This window comes from Enhydra lutris, unplaced genomic scaffold (genome assembly GCF_002288905.1).
Source record: "Enhydra lutris kenyoni isolate GAN:26980312 unplaced genomic scaffold, ASM228890v2 scaffoldscaffold94, whole genome shotgun sequence".
Classification (NCBI taxonomy): domain Eukaryota; kingdom Metazoa; phylum Chordata; class Mammalia; order Carnivora; family Mustelidae; genus Enhydra; species Enhydra lutris.
The window spans coordinates 3,079,082-3,101,140 of NW_019154178.1; the positions used below are offsets into that span (position 1 = coordinate 3,079,082).

Below are 22,059 nucleotides of genomic sequence, written 5' to 3' on the forward strand. Positions count from 1 at the left end.
TGTGAGGGAATGCAGCACTGGGACATCTTGTACTCAATCTGTGATCCCCATGTGATCTCTGTGTCCTCCTCCAACAACCATTCTCTAAGGCCCCCTCCCCAGAGCAGGGGAAATTTGGCTGTGGTCTCAGGAAATGACACATGTTCCATGTCCAGAGCAGCAGACAGAAGTTCTGGGAAGGAGCACCCCATATTTCTAGAGGGTGAACCATTGATCCCTGTTAAGAGGGAGAATGATGTGGCACATCCAACCACCCTAATTTTAGTGGGTGGGTAAATAACACAATGAGAAGTCCACTTCCATTCACTCATCTCAATTCCCAAACCAGGGTCAGTGTCCCCAGTGGGTCATAAGAATATTTCAGTGAGGACCCAGAGACTGGTCCTACAGATCTCAGTTAGCTACTTGTTGTGGTGGACTTGTGAAAGGATCGCTCTTTGGTGCTACTGTTGTTGGGTATGGTGACAGCAAGGAAGGTACTGAAGGCACCGGGAAGACTACCATGTGGAAGCTATGGACATCCAGGACTCAGGATGATTGTATAGAAGAATGGTGTCTGAAGTTCTTCCCAAAAGCCTAGGGGTGCTCCTTCTGGGTGCAAAGTCAGGACTGTGGGATGTTGCATATTAAGAGCTGACTGCTGACCTAGCCTAACCCTCTTAGGCAGGTAGTAGAGGGATGGACAGTGTATTTGTAGAAGCAGCAGGGACCTCCTCTGATGGCTCCTTTGTCTCTGTCATGGCCAAGGTCACATTCTGTCATAACCCTCAGGGCTTCTGACATCCAGAATGACACAGGGGACATAGTAGAGCCCCACAACAGGCCTAAAGAGGGTCTCGCACAATTCTGTATGACAAGAACGTCACTCTGTGGAGTGTGGCAGCATCTCATGGGGGAGCATCCTTCAACCTCTCTCTGACCACAGAGCACTCCCCTGGTTGACCTGTGGGGAGTGGCAGTGTGGAGGTGATGGCTTTTCTGTGAGCAGGCAGGAGACAGAGAGAATGAGCAACATCTCTCCCCACCTGGCCCTCTGGAAACACCTGCGTGGTGCTCAGGGGGTCAAGGTGCTCAGTTCCTCACAGACTCGATTCCTCTGTCCTGCAGGGAGGCTTGGTCCAATGAGCAGCACTTTCTGGCACATCTGTAGATGAGGCACAACAAATTCTTATGGAGTTGGGAGTGGGGCGGGACATCTACAGCCCATCTTGGGCCCCTGATGGGGTATATTCTCTGCAGCGAAGAAAGCCAAGATTCTCCAGTCCATCCCAGCACCTGCTGTGGGACACTGATACCCACGCTGAGCCCAGTCCTGGGGTAGGACATTTACGATGTTGGGCAATCACTTCTGATCTGGGCACGACTGACGAATCCCAGGAACGGATGTGGGCTGTGGGAAAGACCCGAGACAGAGAGGGAGCTCAGAAAGCCAAGAGGTTATTAAGTGTCTGGGAAAAATAAACTGGAAGTCAGTGTGGTTTAGCCTCATGTAGGTGGGAGCCCCACCTAAACAGACAGACTGACAGCCTCGCCCTGTGTTGGTCAGCCTGCGGAAAGCCTTAAAACCCGAACAACAGTTCTCATCTGCTCCTCTGCCCCTTCCTTCCCTGCATCTTCCAAGCAGAGCTGCCATTAGAGTTAGAAGTGTTTGTGACTCGGGAAGGCCTGGGTTTGGCAGTGAGGCAGAGACAATGAAGGGGACAGAGCCCCGGGACTTTTGTCCCAGCTCTGGAAGGGGCAGAAGCCCAATCAATATACCCCGTAGGACAGCCGTTCCTACCAGTGGGCTAGCGCTCCTCCAGCTGGAGCTTCTCTTTAAAGGACAGCGTGTCACGGTGAGAACTTCCCTGCCCGTCAGGGGTGGGGTGGAGTACGTTCCAGCCCCGCACCTCTGCCATGGCTCAAACCCCCTCTCTGACTAAGCGACACTCCTGTTTGCAGCAGAAGAGGGCCCTGTGCCCCAGTTCACGGTCTCCAGAAATTCGGCGCTACTAGGTCCCGTGAGAGCGCAGACCCCCAGGATGCCCCCACCCCATTCCTGCGCTGGCCGTCACAGCCTATAACCAGGGAGTGGGGAGATTCCGGCCCATGCCTGGTGTGTCGACTGTCTAGTTGAGCAATCCATCCACAAGGGCTGTGGCCACTATTCAGCCCAACACTGACACCATCTGGATAAAAACAGGAACAAACCATAGTTGCCCAAGGGCTGAGCTCAGAGTGGTCTGGCTAGTGATCACTCGTGAGCCCTGGCCATGAGTCCTTCGCCCAGATGGTTGGGCTGTTCTAGAGAGATGAGCCCCGTGGCTTGGACAATGGGAAGGTGAGGGGTGGTTAATCCTGAGTGGACCCTTACGGGATCAGGATGTATGGGGGACATTTGAGTTTGTCTGCAAGAGCCTCAGGTGGTCCCTGCTGTCTTCCATGTCTGGTTCATAAGCCACGGGCACCCCAAGCAATCAGAAAGGTGATGCCCTAGCTTCGGGATGAGCCCTAGCAACTGACTGTTTAGTAGACACAGCGACTGGATGCCCAGGGAGTGGTCACCCTGGTACCCAGGTGGGTGACTTATATCCAAAGATGCCACCTGCCCTTGAAAGAGGAGGACCCAGTTAATGTGGTAAGAGCATGCTCTGTGTGTGCTAAACATCACCCAAGGCCACTGCCAGAGGGGTCTGGGGCCACTCACCAGAGTTCCCAACCTGTGAGGGACTGGCAGATTGATTATGGCAGCCGCCTCCCTCTGCATGAGTGATCTAGATATGCCTCGGTTTGTGAGGACGACACTCCTGGCCTCGCCAAGCTTCCCCGTCTCCACGCCATCATCATCAGGAGATTAGAGAAGCTGAGCACCACGTATGGATGTCCTTGTCAAGTAGACAGCGATGGGGCTGCATTTCCAAGGTCATGATGTGCAAGACTGGGCAAACGAACTTGACTTTGAATGGAGGGCCTTTCACCTACAAACCAGAAGCAGCAGGGCTAATGGAAAGGAAGAATGGAACATTAATGCAGCAGATTAAATTAGCAATAGGTAAAACCACCTTGGCAGGATGGACTACAGTGCTGTCCAGGCTTTAACACATTTAAATGATCAATCAGAAGGACCGACCGCCCCCCATGCCAGACACCCAACAGCATGAAGGTGTTGAAGTCACAGGATACAGCTGTTGTCCCCACTCCCACCATGCATCAATGTTCCAAGCTGGTGAAAGCACCAAGCCCCATCACACCTGGGAAAGGAGTCCTCTGCTGGAATTTGCAAGTAGACATCCTACTGGGATGGGTGAGTTTCTGCCCACTCCTGGGCAAGGGAGAATCATTCAGGCTCCCTGGGATCCCACTGTCCTGTCACAAGCCAGACCTGTTGAAATGTACCATACCTAGAATGGAGCATGCATAAGTAGAAGAGAGGAGCAGGAGGGGGTCCTGGTCTGCTATATCCACACCCCAGTCCTCCTCATGCCTGACTGTGCTACCTCTTCCAGCCAGCATGCACGGTATATACAACCAGGTCAAGTTGTACAACAGCCAACTTCCCTTTCCTCAAGGCCACTGTTGGGGGAGTGTTCTGTTTCCTAGTGATTCGATCATTTGTCCACCATCTTTGTTCCCTCCATTGACCTGGAGGACATTGTAGCCCACATAGAAGCCCTTCCTAAATTCACCCAGCAAGACTTAAATGATAACCAATAAACTCTGTCCTTACTGAACGCTGAGAGGACTCTAAGGAGAAAGGCTGTCGTCCAAGTAAGATGGCCTTGGACATTATTGCTGCCTCGCAGGGAGGCACCTGCGCCATTATCTAAGCAGAATGTTGTGTGCTTATACCTGATGAGTGAGCTAATGTCTCATCTTTATTGAGAGGCATGAAGACACACATGAACACCCTGAGTGACCCAACCCCCAGCCTAGGGGACATGACAAATCAATAGTTCAGATCCTGGGGCTCTTGGTGGAGGAAGTTGCCCTGATTCTGGCCATTATTGTCTTAATCAGCGTTTTCTCTTGCGTATGCCTGTGTTGCTCCTGAGGCATCTGCCCCCGCTGTATCCAGGGAACCACCAAAGGAGCCACCTCCAGGCCAGTGAAACCTCTTGGTGACGCCTCAGGACCCCTTGCAGAAGGAGGGGCAGCGTGAGATTAAGAGCCCTGGCCATGGACCGTCACTGAGCCACCAGAAGGGATGAATGCACCACTCACATCCACGTGGATGAACCGGAGGGGACTGAGCTGAGCAATATAAGTCAGTCAGAGAAAGGCAATTATCATATGCTCTCACTCATACATGCAATTTAAGAAACAGAGCAGAGGATCATGGGGAAGGGACGAAAAACTGAGCGGGAAGAAATCAGAAAGGGAGACAACCATGAGAGACTCTGGACTCTGGGAAACAAATTAACGGGGAGCACTGGGGGTTCTAGGCAACGGATAAATCATTGTACCACATCTGATCCGAAACTAAGGAATATACTATCTGTTGGCTAACTAAATTTGAATTTTAATAAACAAAATAAAATAAAACATAATAAAATGAAATAAGCACTGGTCACGAGGGGTAGAGCGTTGGGGAACGCCGTCACACAGATATGGTGCCGGTTGACCCCCGAGCAGGACCAGGTGATCGAGGCTCCTCATCCCCTCCTATGTTCCAGGAATGTGGGTTCTGCTTGCCTTCCCTGCTCCCAGAGGCTGCCCCGAGGACACAGCCTTGGGATAGTGACGTGGCACTGAGCACCTGCGGGTGTATGGGACCGACCCCGTCAGGACCACTATATAAACTTCCAAGATGCTTCCAGGCAGGTGCCGGAATCCCCTCAACTTCCTGCTGCCCAGGACAAGCCTCACAAGGAGGTTTTCTTTGCTTATTAAACCTCTCACCTCCCAACCTGGCATGGCTGCCTTTCTCGGGTCTCTCCCAGCCCTCAGAGTGTGGGGCCGGTTTCAGATTACACGTGAGCAGCTCCGCAGGAGGTCGTGAATCCACAGCAGCGACACTCTTCGTCACTGGTTGCCTGGTCCTGACCCACGAGCCCCAGGCCACTGACGCAATTTCCACCCTCGTGGCTTAGAGCTCCTGTTTATTCCAGAGCACGCAGCAGCCCTGGGGTGAGTTACGTGGGTGTGTGACGTTCAAGACAGGATTTCTCAGCATAGCGATTCTCAAAAAGCTTCGGTGGCTGTGCCTCCTGTGTCACTGGGTCTCAAGTAAGACACAGAGGCACCAGACAGTATATGCAGTAAGAGGTGGTGCTGAAGGGATTTGGCGTTGCACAACTGCGGGAACAGCCATGGCGGTGGGAGACTGGATGGGTGTCCGTCTGGTGCGGCAGCCACACGTCCACACAGCAGGTGGCCAGGGGACCGCAGGAGCCAGCGGGACCCACGAGGATGAGCTGGGGTCTGCACTAGCCTCCCGGCACCGCCGCCAGCCACTTTGATGAGAGAGCCCCTCAGCTCACTGTGAGCCCCGGAGTCGGGACAGCTGAGGGGGAGGTCCGAGGAAGCCAGTGGATGAACTCCAGGAGAGAGGAGCAGAACCGAGCCTCAGGGCCGCTACACCCCTCCGAGCCAAAGAAGAACACAGCCACTTCTCCATGTCCTCCTTCCAAATCCTGCACACACCTCTCCCGTGGCCCATGCTGGGCTGGACCCGTGCAGAGCAGGGCGTTGAGGGAGCAGAGTCCCTGTCCAGCCCAGTGACACAATGCCTCTGTCCCCACCTCCCGTCCTAGCCCCCTGCCCCTGAACTGGGGATGTGACCACATTGTCATCAAGTTTTGTTAGCCAGAGAGACTTGGGGCCGCAGCGAACTCCACCGGCCGTGTGTCTTCAGGACGATGACCTCATCCCATCGGGCCCTTCTCTCCTTCTTCGGTGACGTGGGGAGGTTCGCTCCTGTCTTGTTAAAGTGGCCTGGGGGAGATTGTGAAGAGGGGAACCCACCCTCCAAAACATCAGTTCTCCCCTTTTCCATGGATTACTGACTCTCCTAGATCCACTGGAGGAAAGATGACATCATATCCTTGTTATGCGATACCTGTTGCCCCTTCCTCCTGACGGCATCTCACGACTTCACTGTAGCCTGGGGGACAATAGAAGACATGTCCTGCATCATACAGAGGTCCTGCCCCAACCACAGACCTTCCAAAGGCAAGGCTCAAGCTGAGCCAGAGAGTCCGTGTCCCGTGGGCCCCCGCGCCCCCCGGACATCCCGCCGTGGCTGGGTCCTTGCTGCCTGTGGGGGGTCTAGACACGCAGTCATCCTCCCTGGGCCTTTGGTGGACACCTCTCTCCTGGGACTGCTTGTTCTCCATTCCGGCTGCCCTCTGGAATGATGAGGACGAGAAAGTGCAGCTGCCTGGGTCCTCCTTCCAAACCCTCTAGGAGTTTGGGGCGATGCGTGGAAATCAAGATTTTTAAATTCAAATTATTCCCCAGGTAATTCTAATACTCAGACAACCTGAAACTGCCCCAGTGAGATCATACAGGTCCCCCCATGGACTCCTGACCCCGAGAAGGGATGTGGGCTCGTCATTACGACGCACCTGTGTGTCACTGGTACTCTGATTTTCTTTGGGCCCAGAGGAAAGAGTGAGGGGTAAATCCTATTGGGTTTTGCATTCGTTTGCTAGGATTGCCATAACCCAGCCACAGCCTGGGGGCTTCAACTACACAAATGTGTTTTCTCTCAGTTCTGGAGGCTGGAAGCCCGAGATCCAGATGGGCCCTTGCCTGCGGCCTCTGCCCTTGACCTGCACACGGCGTCCTCTTTCTGGTAGACTGAGTGTAGCTACAGGTGGCTGCTGCCCTCAGGCCCGCACCTGCCTTCTCCCTGCACCGAAGGACAAGGTGGGCATCACACACCGATTCCCGTCCCTCCTAACTCTGCAAGCAACAGACACTCAAAGGGAAGTGATATTCTCAGGGTTAACCTTCTGCCGGGATGCTCCGAACTGACCCATCCACGACCACCCCATCCACGGCCACCCCATCCACGGTCGCCCCATCCACGGCCACCCCCTTGGAGCTGCTGATACTGAACTTCGAAGATACCCTGTGTGTGGCCTGAGGGTAGACGATCAGAGACGAGTCAGCCGAGATCTTCACTCTGGGGGGGGCTTCACCATCTGGGGTGACACACACACACGCATGAACACGTACGATCCTGAACCCCGTGCTCAGAACCCCGGATGTGTGATTTATTGTGACAGATGGCAGAAGGTACTGAAGTTTATAAAATTACCTGAAATCGTGGCCTCTGTGGCATCCCGTGTGCCCACACTGGGACAGGCAACCCTAACCCCACCAGCACGACTACTCCCTGCATCAGAGTCTGAGACAGTGGGCGAGGACTCACACTATGGTCCACCTCCCCCACTGGTCACTGCTCCTCAAAAGGGACACTTAAGACAGAATAAGGCACAGTTCAGTAGATGGGAGATCAGGAACAGGATGGTACCACTTGAGATGAGCAGGAGAAGCCCAGAGGTAGAAAAAGTCACAACCTGTCTAGAGAATGTTATGGATGGAATTGTGTCCCCAAATTCATATGTTGAAGCCATAACCCCCAGCATAACTGTATTTGGAGACAGGACCTTTAATGAGGTGATTCAGAGTAAATGAAGGTCATAAGGGTAGGGCCCTGGCCGTCAGGCACCAGGAGCGGGCTCACACAGCAGCGGCCCTGAGGGCATGAGTGGAGAGGGCTGTCCTCGGACCAGGAAGAGAGACCTCCCCAGAAACCACCCTGCCGGCACCTTGATCGTGGACGTCCAGCCCCAGTGTGCTGTTCCACACGGCAGCCCGGGCTGACCAACACACAGGAACGTGTAAGCTGAGAGAGACGCTGGGAAGAAACTTGGAACCCGACTCTAAGGGACACCATGTGCTCCAGTAAAAACTGTCACTTTGCGGGTGACAGGAAACCACGGGAGGCAGGTGAGGGGTTAAGGAACGCTGGCCATCCCCTCGTGTGCATGCCCCGCTGCTGGGCATGTGCGTGAGAGTCTGAGGAGCAGACCGACTGAGGAGGAGGTGGGGAGAGGCACCTTCCCGGGCCTGGACCAGCCCCACTAAGTCCACATGCCCTGGCCGGCCACCACGCCCTCACCCGCAAGTCACCACCAGGGCAGTGTGAATAAGAAATGCAATGGATTGCTGAGCAGTCGGGCGTCCAACCTCAGTGCAGCTTAGGGATGGGTCAGCAAACAGTGGGCACAGCAGTGTCCCTCCACCTCGGAGGATAGCCAGGAGCCCTGCGTCCTGTACTTCACCAAAGTGTCAGACCCACCCGGTGTGTGAGGCATCCTGGGGAGAAGAGACCCCCTCTGAGAAGGTCATGCCCAAACTTCATGACTGAAAGGGAGACACAGGTGTCTTTTCTGTAACTGCCAGCATCCAGAAAGGCCATCGTCCTAGCCCACTCTTGCTCACACAAATGTCTCTGCGGTGTCCTACCCCCTGAGCACGATCTGGGGAGCAGAACGGTTTCCGAGTCCGACAACGTTCGGATCAACGGGAGCTCTGGAACCTGCAGACTGAGCTGCGGTTCGCCCCGCCAAAGCTCCCCGTGCAAGCTCTTGTCCTTCAGAAGCAGACTGCCAGGGTCACCCTGAGCTGGTTCTGGGAGCCAGGACCCAGAGGCCCCCCAATATGCCACTGTCCTCCTCCAGCCTGTCACCGTTGAGGGATCCTGGGCTCACAAGAGCCAGTGACCAATGGAAATCACAGCAAAGAGAACATCCCACGCAAGGATAATTGCATTTTGATGGAGAAGTTACAAGGGGAGCCCAGAGCTGCTAGCGGGTCCAAAGGGAAAAAGTTCTCATGGAATCTGAATATTGAAGCAGGAAGGGATTTTGGAGATAAACGTGGTCAAGAATCCCCACCTTTGTGGGTAGACAGTGCTCACCCTGAAAGCAGGGTGAAGGACGATGGAAGGGACAAGAAGATGTACACGGGGCTTTGAAGGCAGCAAACCTCCCCATGAAGGACCCTTTGAACTGGCAGGTGCTTCTGAGGGTCCCCCATCATGGTGGCTACCAGCCGGCAACACCACCATCAAGGACCCTTGGTCAAGTGTGATCCCCTTTTTGTTGATGAGGAGAACTGGGGGTCAGGGGCATGAAGTCACTTGGCCAAGCTCACCTGTTTGCTGGTGACAGAGCTGGCACTAGCTTCTGGAACATCTCGTGTTTCTAGCATTAGAATATTTCTGACTATTTAATTGTGCATGTCTTTACCACCGGACTGCAAGCTTTATACAGGTGCTGTCACATCTGTCTTCTTCGCAGCAGCCCCTGCCCCCAGCAGAGTCCCCGGAGCATGGCAGAACACTCGGTAAATACTTGTTGCCTTACTCACTAGACTGTGAGCTTCGTGAGGACAGAACAACCGCCAGCGTTTGGTAAGAGCTGACGGGTGCCAGGCACGCTCAAAGCAGTTTTCTTTGTGCGTTGTTTAAGCCCCAGAGCCCTGAGCCACTTTCCCCATCATCTTCGCCCACTTAGAGAAGACAACGCAGCCCAGAAAGATTAAGTAAATTGCCGGGATCACAGGGGAAGGGGCAGCCCTGTACCTCTTCCTATCCCAGTGCCCGCTTCCCCCACACCCTGCCTCTCCACGCGTCTCCTTGGATCCCCAGCCTCGAGGTGCTGACACAGGGACGGCACCCGGTCCGCGTTCCAGAACTAGGGTCACGCCAGCCACTGGGAGCGCACGTCCACGACGGCTCCTGCTCAGGCAGCAGGCCCTCGGAGCCACACAGGTGGACGTAGTCCCAGCCTGAGCAAGGCTCCCTGTCCCTCTGGCTGAGAGGAGGGCCAGGTGGGCTCTTCCCTCTCCCAGCGGAGCCCCCGACTCTCCTGAGAGAGTGTCCAGGCTGTAGGGAGGGAATGCCCCCTGCTGACAGGGTCAGGCACTTGTTCAGTGTTGCAGGGACAGCAGGGAGAAGGGGTCGCCGGCGCTGGCTACCGGACACTTCTCCCGTGGCTATGTGGAACGCGGATCAAGTTCAAGGAGAGCCGGGTGAGCACAGAGGCCTGAGCAGCAAACACCTTAGCCTGCGTCTCCTCCGGCTCACGTGCCCCCTTGGCCATCGGCCGCCTCCTCCTTCTCCTCCCACTACCGGGTCTGTGTCAAACGCACCCCCACATAGATCGCATCACCTGGTGTTGAGTGTCATTGACCCCGGAGACAACGGCCTGCTTGTCAGAGGGGTGGCCAGGGTCTCTGGTGAATGAGGCTCGCGTGCAGCTGCAGAACGGGCATCGTAGGCTGCCAGGGAGGGCAGGTCTCCTGGCCTCCTGTGTGCTGGCCAGGAGTCCTGTGACAGCCATGGGGGCACTGCCAAACGTCCCTTCAGGAGACAGCCCGGCCAGGGGGCGGTCAGTGGGCAGCCTCCCACTGCAGCACCTCTAGGACCCCTTGTCGACGGAAACTGTGCCCCCTCCCCGGGCAGCTGCAGCTAGGGAGCACGGCAGGGGCGCTGCTGATCCTGGACGGCGCACCACCGAGCCGTGGCCTCAGGACGCCCAAAGACGTTGCCTTTCTGCGTCTCTGGTTCTTGTACCCAGTGAGAGTGTCGGCCGCCCGGGCTGACAGGAGAGCTGGGCTGTGACAGCCTGGAGAAGGGGCCGTTACTATTTACGCTACCGTGTAAAGCAATGGGGAATTTTATCCCCTAGAATTCCCAAAGGTGCCCATGGAACTCTGCCTCCCAGGACACGGTGCAGCACGAAGGTCACGGGCCTGCAGGGGTGTGTGTGAGAGACCGGCCGGAGGAACCCACTCGGGAGAGGCCTAAAAGGGCAGAGAAGAGCACAGGCGAGCCCCGCAGACTCAGGCAGAAAGCGAGGGGTATGGAGCAGAGAGAGAAGGAAGAAGGAGTCACGGACCCAGTGCCCGGCAAGGGAGGCGCAGAGGAGGCTGCCCCGGAAGCACGTTGGCGCCCCGGAAGCCCCTGGTTGACGTCTGAGACGCTTCAGCTGCGTTGTTCTAGCAGCCTGCTGTTTCTTAAAATGGGACTTGGCCCAGAGTAACACTCAGTCACATTTTGTGTGGCTCCCTCCTCCCTTGTGCCCCGAGGGCTCACTGAGAACCGTGGTCCCACCGTCACACCAGGTGCGCTCAGCTGCGGAGACCTAACTCGGTGACCAGCGTCACGCTGGAATCTGGTCCGCGAGGCACGATTACGCCCGTCTGACTGTCACGCGCTCAGCTGTCCGGGCCGCCACGACACAAGGGTGGCTCACACGCGCCAGGGTAAACAGACAGGTAAGGAGCACCTGCTGCGTGCCTGGCCCCGGGCGCTCAGCGCCACGCTCCTCGCTTAGGCTTCGGGTCGGCGGACTGTCGTCTGGGCTCAGAGTCCATCAGGTGCCACTCAAGCAGGATGCTGCTAAAAGGGACCGTTAACAGAGTCAAGATCTTTCACGGGTCCTTTCCAGCCCCGGTTCCAGCCTTCTGTCTGCCTCTGGCTGAATGAGGTTTCTGAAAAAGTGTTCTAAGGGAGAGGGTCTGCTGTTAGGATGCCTCGTTTACTTAAAACCAATGAGTTCGTACATAAGAACATAAGACGGCTGTTCAGTGCAACGTTGTCTATAACAGGGAAGAACCCGAAACAGTGAAATGTCCATGAGGCGCCTCGTAAATACTTCGCCACGCACCGATACAGTCACTTAGACAATTCCTCCCAAATATCCACACTGCTTGGGATAAAGGGGTTTATGCCACGGCAGGATAAGGAACGCAGGCACATTCAGGTTCCCCAACCTGTCGTAAGACATTCAGCAGCAACGAAGAAATGCAAAATCTGAAAAAGGAAGAAGCAGCAGCACTGTTGCTGTACAAGGCAGTTCTAAAAACCCTGGTTTCAGACCCGCTTGCTCACGTAAGAGAACGAAAAGAGAAATGTGTGAGGAAATAAAGATACATTTAAACAACAACAGAAAAGTGGATCTGTGTGTAATGATGAAGAAATATGCCCACGATATAATGTTTTGCCTGGTAAGGAAAGCAAATGGCAGCACAATATGTCTGGAAAAATCCCATTTGCTTCATTAAATGATAGATGTCGCCTTTAGGCTTCAGCTTGAGCCCCAGAACTGAGAACAGTAGGTGGTGAAGATCCTACATTCTAAGACGAGGTGCCAACTCGGTTTGCAGAACTGAGGAGAAGATGGCAAAACCTGTCCTGCAGCCCAGGCCTGCCCAGCTGTAGCCACACTTGCCCTGCAGCCACACATGCCCAACCACAGCCTAGAAAGGAAAAGACCAGCTCCTGACGGGGAGTTTCAGGTTGCTCATATGAGTAGGGTCCTATCATGTTTTTCTTTCCCCCATTAGAAGCCAACAAATGAAAGACCCAAGAGGATAACTCACAAAGATTGGGGGTTCCCCCAGGACATGAAGCCTGGCTACTCACCCCCTTGCTGAATACTGGCTGGACGTGGACCCCCGCAGGCTTGCCTGGATGCATGCAGCTTAAACATGCCAGCTCCCCAGGACTGTGACTGCTCCCTGCTGGCTGGGGCTGGATGAGGGGAGGGTGGGGGATCCAGGAGAGGGGTTGGCAGTGGGCAGGCCCATCTCTGCCACTCAGTGGGGGTGAGGATGTTCCCTCCGGTTTCCTAGCAGCTCAGTGGACACTCTGGAGAGTCACCCTACTGCGACCAGTTTGACAAGATCCACCCAAGAAGGCTGCCTGCCAGAGCCAACGGGCTACACCGGTACCTGGAGGGGCAGGAGTGGAGTGAGGGACCCTGGAAACCAGCCAGCAGGAAACCACACAGTGAGAGACCCCTCCACTATGACAGACCCCTCCAAGGACGTATAGGTCAGCCTCAGCCAGAGACAACTGCAGAGCCACCACTGAGTGAGAAGAACTTTACTCCCCTTCCTGTGCCCGCAGAAGCGGGGGCGGAGGGAGAAAGAATCCCCCTCACCCACCACTGGCTTCTGAGCCACAGGTCAGTGCTCTACTGGGGGGTGAGAGAAGCTTTGAACTGGATGTGACATTTAAGTTGAAGCCGAATGGACAAGAGCATGTTTTTAATGTCTGGAAGTGACCAGAAAGCTACTGTGTCTGCCCAAGGCAGTCCTCAGGGGCCAGGTCAGAGCAGAGGTGGGAGGAAGACGAGGCGGTGTCTTGCTTCAAGGCCAATCTGTTGCTACGCCTTACATATATGCGGCAGCTGCCCCTCTCTGCGCACTGGAGAGTTCCGGAGGGACACGACGGCACAGTGGCTGCCTTTGCAACTGGAGGGACAGAGGGAGAAAGACCCATTTTCACGCATCTTAAGTCATTCAAAGTTTTCCTAACAGCCTCGTGTTACTCTCTAATTTAAAGAATTAATTTTCTAAAAATACAGACACGTTAACCAACACGTCTAGCTCAGAATCCCGTAGCCTCCCCACCAGCGAGCAAGTCTCAGGAGACGGGTGTGTTCCGGGGCTCGCTGGTGGACCACCGTCTGTGGGAGAAGAGGACGTTCTGAGCAGCGCTTGCCAGCTTCCGGGGTGCACATACTGCAGCCACAGCGGATTCCAAACTCTCAGTAGTTTAACCAGTGGCTCGCCAAGTTCCTGGCTATTCAGCGAGCAGCTGCGTCCGGCCCCAGCACACCACAGAGTGTGGCGTGGGAGGCGGTCGCCGGCGGCCTTCCCTGGCAGCTCACCCCCAGGCTCTGTGACCCACCAGCTGCGGGCAGGCGTCGTCCACCCAGGAGTAATGAGGGGTCACCAGTTCAAGAGCAAAATGTTGGGGCACTCAGGCAGGCCAGCCCCCGGATCCCAACAAGCTGCTTGTTTGAGCCAAGTGGAAGATTCTAGGAGGCCTGGGAGGGCATCTGCAGGCAGAGGCTGTGTCAGGGGAGACAGAGGAGCTATGCAAACCCGAGCCTCAGCAGGGACCTTTGCAGCTACAGAGCTCCCCCGAGCAAGGATGGGGGGGAAGTCGGGCAGTGAGCTCTGCGAGCACCCCATGTTAGCACGCCACAGTCTGGCCGTCGGGTCATGATGGCAGCAGGAATGCCGACACGGCCCGCCACTGAATGAGTGTCTGGTCGGGGCTCTGAGCTCACCATGCACTCCATCACCGTGCACAAAGCGCGCACTTATTCCTCACCGCTGTATGAGACAAGGACTCTTATCATTCCCACTTTGCAGGAGGGGAAGCCGACACTTGGGTTAAATGGCTTGCCCGAGGCCCTCAAGCTGCCTACCCTGCTGGTCCCACTGAGATGCCACCTGCTGCTGATCCTGGAGGAAAGCTGGGTTTCTCTGAGGCTGCACTAAGCCTCGGAGCACAGTGAGGCAGAGTCCCCGGACGGCGAAACGGGGTCCACCAGCAGGTGTTGAAATGTGGCATGAAGGGTCTGGATCTGGTAGCCAACTCCCTGTCCCCACTCAAGAAAGACTGCCTACGTGGCTGCACCTGCTTCCTGGGCAGAGCAGAGCAGAGCAGAGCAAAGGCACTTTCTATCTCTGCTGTGTGCCCTTTGGATACATCCTTCCATCCGTCCAGGCTTCAGTCCATCACTCTTAAAAATAGAGAATTAAAGAACGAAAGACCTGCATGTTGATAGACCCATTTCTCTATCGGTGCAGATACCGGAGAGCCCGGGGAAATGAGTCCATGCTTAACGGAACAGGCATTCTGCAGGTTTGTGCTACTGCACGGGGCAGAACTCGGAAGGACGCCGACGACGCAGCCGTTCCGTACAAACAGGTAGTTTGTCAGAGGTCAGAAACAGGAGACGGATCGGCGGAGGAACAAGCCACCCCACACGTTTTCGGCGTGCCTGCAGTGTCCAGCACGGCACGAGGTCTGGGGAGAGCGCCAGGAGCCTGCTGTCACAAGGGCGAGGCCCCAGGACTCGGGTCACCCTGGGTTGGAGCTGCAGCTCTCCCGTCACGTGGTCCTGGTGGGTCCTCTCTGAGCCTCTAGTTCCTTGTCTTTAAGGCTTCTGTTGTCACAGGAAGGGGTCAAATGACTGAGTTCTGCATCCTGACATCGAAAGTGATGCCTTCGAGGGGTTTCCTGGAAAATCTGCTTTCCCGATAGAAATAACAGAAGCCGGGGGGTGGATGACGGGGCCAGTCACCCTACTCAGAGGTGCTGTCAGCTCATAGATGGAATTGCTAAGACCCGAGCAAGAAAGAGATTGGCCCGGGCCCAGCCTGGACCACAGCCAGACCCCTGACTCTAAGTTCAGGGCTCTCTACACATGTGACAAACCCACTGAGACGTGCCGTCCTTCCCAGGACACGAAATAACCAAATTACCTCCTCCCGGGGGACAGCGTGTGGCTGCAGGGGGCCTGCGTCCGCCTGGTGGGTAAGACCGAGCTCGCGAGGGTGCTGAGGTATTCAGGGGCATGGGGCAGGGATGGGCCAAGCTGGAGGGGCGAGCCTGCTGGCGGCTTCTGGGAGGGGCTGGGGCACCGCACAGCCTTGTGTCGTCGGGTCTGGGCTTCCGGCGACCAGCAGACGCTGAGTTGGTGGGAACACAAGCCAGCAGTCCCGCAGTCGAAGGAGGTGAGGGCAGGACTCAGCTCGCTGTGCCACGGCGTCGGGTCCAGCACTTACTGAGCGTGGACCCAGGGCTAAGGTTTCACGTGGTGCTTCACTTTCAAAACAGCCCCGCGCGCTGGGTGTGATTGCATTTTCCTCACTTTACAGAAGAAGGACCCCCTGAAGGGGCACGGCCTGGTCAGGGCAGGCTCCAGGCCACAGAGCTCAGCCCGGGCTCTCCTGCGGGTCGGCTTTCCAGCAGCCTCTCCCACCACCCGGCCCGGCCCTCCTGCTCTCGCATCTCTTCTGGCTCCCACGCAGCCTCCTGCTTCTCTTCCCTGGGGCCTTGGTGGCTCAGGAGGGCATCCGCCAGCTGGAATGCGTCCCTCTTATACACACAACGTGACCTTCCAGAAAGAGGCTCGGGCTGGGGTTTCCTGGAGAAAAGAAAGTGGGCCCCCTTCTAAGCACCAACACTAACACTCACACCGTTTGCCGAGCGGGTCAGAGCTCTCAGATACCCTTGAACGACACCCGCACTGATAGGCGGTTGCGTCTGGTACATGCACTCTAGCTTGTGGGTTGACAACCTCTCTGACCTCAGTTCCCTCGTGTGTCGAATAGGGGCAGGATTGCTTCCCACACAGGTGGCCGTGGGAGGGTGGTGCCCACCAGAAAGCAGCCCACAGGCCTGTCCTCACTGCCCCGCTGCTCCTTCCCACAGGCTTCCCAGACATACCTGCCCCCCTCGCCTCCCCGGGACGCAGGGGGAGGACTCCAGGGCTCCCGGTGGAGTTCTGCACAACTTGGGATCAGTCACCTTTCCCCACGTGCTGTCAGTTTTCCCCTCAGACCCAGGAGGACGCGTTTCTGTGTCTGCCTCTATCCTTCGAGGCCTTTATCCCTTGTGGCCAAAGACCCGTCCTATCAGCTGCGCGCCTGCAGGTGGAGTTAGGAGGGGGAGGGGGTGAGATGCAGGAGTCAGAGAGACACAGAGCCGTGAATTCCAGTGACGAAGATGAGTGAGCTCTGGACGTCTGCCGTAAAACACGGGATCTACAGTTAACAGTATTGTTCGGAGTGCTTAGTGGGCAGACCTCATGCGAAGCGTCCCTCCCCAACAAAAGCAAAAAGGGGGGGGGCGGGGGAGCACGGTCCTTGGCGGTGGGCTCGCCGGGCCGCTCCAGCCGGCAGGTGGCAGAGCTGCGCCACGGAGTCCCCGAGAGCCTCTGAGGTCACCACCAAGGCTGCAGCTTTGGGAAGGAGAGACGGGCAGCAGGGAGTGTGGGGAGGGTGTGCAGAGGAGAAGCTGTGACCGGAACTCAGGAGGGAAGGTCACCAGGGAGACTGCTAGGGTCAGGGCCTGGGATCCAGGACAGGTGCAGTGGGACCCAGTCCTTGTTCAGGGCCTCACTCTGTGCTCTCGTGTTCCGGCGGACTTTGGACCGGCCATCTCACCGGCGCGTCTGTGGGAGGACGCTGGGAGAATCCAGGTGGCAGCGGCAGTGGCCACACAACAGGGCACAGACCGGGCGGCTTTGGCGGTTCCGGGCGTGCAAGTCCACGGTCAGGGTGCCCGTCGGGGTGAACGGCTGGCAAGAGCTCCCTCCTTGCGGGGCCTCACCTGTGCGGTGCAGGGGTGGTAGGGGCGGGAGGGGGAGCTCTGCTGACTCCTCCTTTCTTAAAAGGACACCAGTCCTGTCCAATTAGGACCCCACCCTTACGAATCATTCAACCTTAATTACTTCCTCAAAGGCCCCATCTCCAAACCCAGGGACGTTGGGGGTTAGGGTTCCACCATATGGATTTGGGGGGGCACAGCTCAGTCTGTAGCAGAAGCTAACAAGAGTGCCTTCTGATAGGGAGGTTATGGGAATTGCCTAAAAGGGCGTCTAATAACAGAGCACATGCCTGTCCACTCCTGGGCCACAAGCCTGTTTAAAATTCAAGTTCCTTGAGGCCCAGAGGGGTTTCGGGGAAGAAAGGGAGCCCCATGTTTAGGAATGCTGGTGCATCTGCTCCCCTCCCAGCTGACCAGGGCAGGGGGCTCCTTCCCCGGGAAGGTGAGCCCCTCAACACTCCAGGCCTTCTTCCCGAACATCCCAGCTCGACGGCCCGAGACTGGGCTCTAGGTGGGACCTGCAGTAGGCAAAGCCAACAGGCAGAAGGTCGGAGGGGCAAGTGTTCTCACCTCTCTTCCGCTGGAGACCCGTACCGAGGCGGGGCTGCCGCACGCAGGCCTTCTTCGCTGCCCGTCTGGGCAGGAACCGGAACTGACACGAGGAAGGAGGAGAGCTGGAGACAGCTTCAGGCACAGAAATCAGACCTACCCCTCAAGGCCGGGACACGGGGTCCCACCCTGGGAATCCCAGCGTCTCGCCGGAAGGCTCCAGATGGGGTAGGTGTGGCTGCAGAAGGAGCTTCAGTAAGAGCCAACGGCTCAACTCACACTCTCGGACCCTCCACTTGCTTCCCTTCCAGTGAATCTGCCCAGACACACGTCTCCCTCCCCGTGTGAGCCGTCGTGTCCACTTACGGAGCGCTCAGAAGTCCAAAGCAGCTCACAGACGCAGCCACATGCTTCCGCTGTCTCTGGGGGCTAGGCAAGGCACACAGTTCGAAGGACAGTCGTGGGGGACACGAGGATGTCAACATCACGACCACCTACGTTCGCATGCTCATTTTTATCATTGGCATCAATGGCCCACACTTTAACTCTCTGGGGGGTAGGCTCGGAGCTAGCTACAGTGGGGGCCACGTTCAGTTAGGCTGGGTCCTGGCCCCCAGGAGACACCTCGTTGAGCTGGGGACACAGACTAATCAGCAGCACGTATAACATACTCTGTGTGTGCCTGCCGCTTGGTAGGTTTTCAAGGGGGCAAACAGGGCTCAGGTACTCTGGGAGGGCTTCCTGCAGGAGATGGGCTTTGAGTTGAAAACTGAATTCAAAGTAGCAGTTCGAAGAGTACAGATGGGCAATGCAAGCAGAAGGTAGAACCTTGCAGGCAGGAGCCCGTGAGCAAATGCATGAAGGAGGGGCAAGTCATGCCTCCTTGGGGCCCGCGGCTGTGCTGACCAAGACCAGGCAGGAACGGGGACAGCATGGGAGGGTCTTGAATGTCTGGCGGGGTGAGTGGAAAGCGCCTGAAGCTAGGCTCTGTCTCCACTTTGGAGTTAAGACCTACCATTTTTTAACTTGTCTTTGTACACCTACTTCCCCTCTGCACACTGTCCCTGCAAAGGTTAGACCAGGGACTGCCATCCTTCTGTACCCAATGTCAACCTGATTCAGAGCAGAAGTTCCTTCTTGCTGGGGCCTGAAGGAAGCACCTGCCTGCTGCATCCGGAAGGCGCGGCCTGGATCTGTGAGGCCCCTCAGCCCGCCCCCCACCCCTCGGCCTTCACGTCCCAGCTCCCCGGCTGTGCACTCATGTGAGATCATAAGTCACAGTGCCATAAACCACTCCAGAGTGTGTAATAAGTGAATTATTTACCAATGACCCTAGCTAAATGTTCAGAGGGATAAATGATTAAGCCGCAGATCTGTCAAAAAGTTCCCATAAATAAGTAATTCTGTGCCGCCTTAATGGGCTTTGTAAATTACTCATTCATGCCAGTGCTGGATCACTCTCTGGGGTAAATCCTTCCACCTGCTGATTTACTGCTGAGGTCTGGAGAGGGTGGGACAAACCCTGCCTGCCAGCTGGGTAGGCTCCCCAGGTGCCAGGTCCTTGGAATGGCTCACCCTCCCCTGCCGCGTCACCTCCCAAGAATGGAGGTCAGAGGTGGACCGGCTTCCTTGGTCACCTGAAGGTGTGTCCTGTGAGGTAACTGCGGGGCCCAGGGTCCTCTCCTGCAGGTCTTTGCTCGGTGAACAGGCTCTTAGCACCTCTTGTGCCTCGGGCTCTGTGCTAAATGCTGGGAAGCCAGAGGTCAGATGTGCACCCCTGGGAGCTCAGTCCGATGACAGGGACGAGCGCGGACATACAGTATGATCAGTGTCTCTCTGGAGTACGGGGCGGGGGGAGCTCTAGTCAGCGAAGAAGCTGGGGAACATGCCCAGCACGGGGGTTCTGAGTCTCCACTCGGCAGTGGTGGGGGGCTGGTGGCCCCCCAGCTGAGGCAGGCTGAGCTGTGCGGCTGGGAAGACGGCCCCACACTGCAGGTCGGCCGAGGCCCGGCCCTGCCCGGGGGGACGCAGGCTGACGGCGCAGCTTCACCTGGACGCGGCCAGCGCCAAGTGCATCCCGGAGCCCAGAGCTGCCAGCCGGAGTGACACATGCACCCCCGTCACTGGCCGGAGCAGGTCCTCCAGCGACGCTCCAGCTCAGCAGAGACAGGGGGAGAGAGAGGTACGGACAGCTCTGATCTGACCCCAAGAGCAGACTCTGGCTCTGAACTCACCGGCTGTGCAGCCCGGAGAGGGCTCCTGACCTTCCTTATCTTCCCGCTTCTTCAGCTATAGAATGGGGGCAAACCTAACGACGATGCTTTCTTGGAGGGGTCAGCGGGATCATCCGCATTCTGCACTCAGTGCCTGGCATGCGGCAGGTGCCTGTGGCTTGGTTGGCTGTCGTCCCTAGTTTCTGGCAGCAGCAGCAGCAGCAGAAGGGGAGATAGTGAGGACTGGGTCACGCCCACGAACACAGGCACAGGCACACATGCACACGGACCTTGCTCAGTGAGCGTGCTCTGGTGACAGCACCCTCCCAGTACCCACTGGCCCCCGCGCAGACACCAACCTTAGCCAGCAGCAGGCAGTGAGGGGGAGGGGCAGCCCCTGTCCTCCATTGTCCGCACACACACTGCGTGTCCACCAGGTCCGGTCACACTCCCACTCTCGGCCTCAGGCACTGCCTCACAGCAAAACCAGACTAACTGCACCACCCAAGGACATGCTCGGGGCCGGGATGCCTGCGCTCCCCTTCAGGCCCAGGTCTTTGAATGTCCTCTCCGACCGCCACCACGCCAGCCCCGAGCAACCTGGGCCGTCTCCTGCGCTGGTCCTGTGCGGCTCAGGCCTGGACCCCCGGTGGCTCGGGATGAAGAGGAGGTGCGTCAGACAGGACCCGGGCTTCCTCTGCCTTCCCGGAGGCCAGAGACATCTGTTTCTGGAGCTCTCGCGTCAGCACAAAATGTGTCCCAGGGAGCGGGAGCAGGACAATTATGTAAATTGGTTGTCTTTGGGGAATGCTTCAAGCCTGCTCTTAGAGGCCCAAACCCATCACTGGGAGGAGGGCCCTGAAGGGTCGGTGACCGCCGAGGCTCCCTGCCTCCCCAGCCGTGTTCCTGCGGACCGTGGGGTATAAGGAGCAGACTGATGTTACATGATCCAGGGCCCAACTCGGGCCACATGTCCTGGCCCCGCCTGTCCTCCACCTGAGAGAGGCTTTGTGTTCCGTTCCGAAAGACAAGACGTGATTTCCTGCCTTTCCAGACCAAACCAGCTCACACGTCTTCACAGCCTGACAGGCACTCGGCGGTGTAGGACCTGCCCTGAGCTCTTCCTTCCGCACTTGCTCACCAGCTGCTGTCCCCAGCTCAGGGGCTTCTACCCCGCAGCCCACGACTCCGGGACATGGTGCCAGGAGACGTAGGTCTTGAGAAATGCAAATGTAAAGCAAGAAGAAGTGATGCGGGTCACGGGTTGGAGCAAGCACCGGAGTGGTCTGATGGCGAGCGGCAGGTAACAGGACGTGTGACGTCAGAAGCTTCTTTGCCTGCTGTCCAGCCTTGGGGACATGGTCCTGGCCTAGGGGATGGCAGACACTTTAGGGGAAGCTGGGTCTGAGGACCACACAAGGGGACGCAGGTGCTCTGGAGGCAGGAGAGCGACGCAGGAGGGAACGACACCATGCAGGTGCCCAGAGGCCAGGGAGAGCCAGGCCGCAGATGGGACCCCGTGCTCCTCTCCTGTGACTGGACTGCACAAAACTCTGTCTACTCTGCATCTTGTGGGGGTCCCATCATTTAACGCCCACCTCACTGCAGCCCTTAGGTGTGTACTGTGAACCCTTCCTCCCAGACCACTGGAGTGAGCTCAAGCTAGGAGCTGCCGGCACTCAGATGGGAGCTGAGCCAGAGCATCCCTCGGGTCTGAATCCTGCCCCCAGGACTGCACAGCAGCCCCTGCGGCCACCCGCCACGGCCGCCACAGCGAAGCTGAGGAGATGCCAGTCAAATCGTGTCATTCCTCAGCCTAAGCCTCCTCGATGGCTCCAGTGCCAGACCCAAGTCACGGTCCCCCATGTCTGGCTGTGTCTCCCACCTGTACCCACTGATCTCCTCGCATCAGCTGCACCAGGAGCCAGAAGAGCACTCAGTGAGCACCTGCTTCAGGCCCCACACCTACAAGCACCGTGCACACGGGGCATCGGTTCAGCCTCATGGTGAGCTGGAGAGACCGGTGTGGTGACAACCTCGCTATTTTTCGGAGGAAGCGGATCCCAGAGCTCTGCTGTGGTCTGCCCACAGTCACGCGTCCTGCCAAGTCTGGAGGTCACATCTGGGCAGTGCCGTTCTAGAACAGAAATGCTGAGCTCCCTG

At 57.1% G+C, this 22,059-nt stretch overlaps 1 protein-coding gene across 1 annotated transcript in view; it reads left to right on the forward strand.

Moving 5' to 3' along the window:
- LOC111138827 (Fc receptor-like protein 3) overlaps nucleotides 1-21,110 on the forward strand; it is a 34,613-nt gene extending 13,503 nt beyond the window's left edge. Inside the window, 7 exon segments of the mRNA XM_022490729.1 lie at nucleotides 1,942-2,000; nucleotides 9,937-10,026; nucleotides 10,460-10,573; nucleotides 12,634-12,728; nucleotides 19,679-19,865; nucleotides 20,364-20,566; nucleotides 21,041-21,110. Coding sequence (XP_022346437.1) covers nucleotides 1,942-2,000; nucleotides 9,937-10,026; nucleotides 10,460-10,573; nucleotides 12,634-12,728; nucleotides 19,679-19,865; nucleotides 20,364-20,566; nucleotides 21,041-21,110 — 818 coding nt within the window.
- The last annotated feature ends 949 nt before the right edge of the window (nucleotides 21,111-22,059 follow it).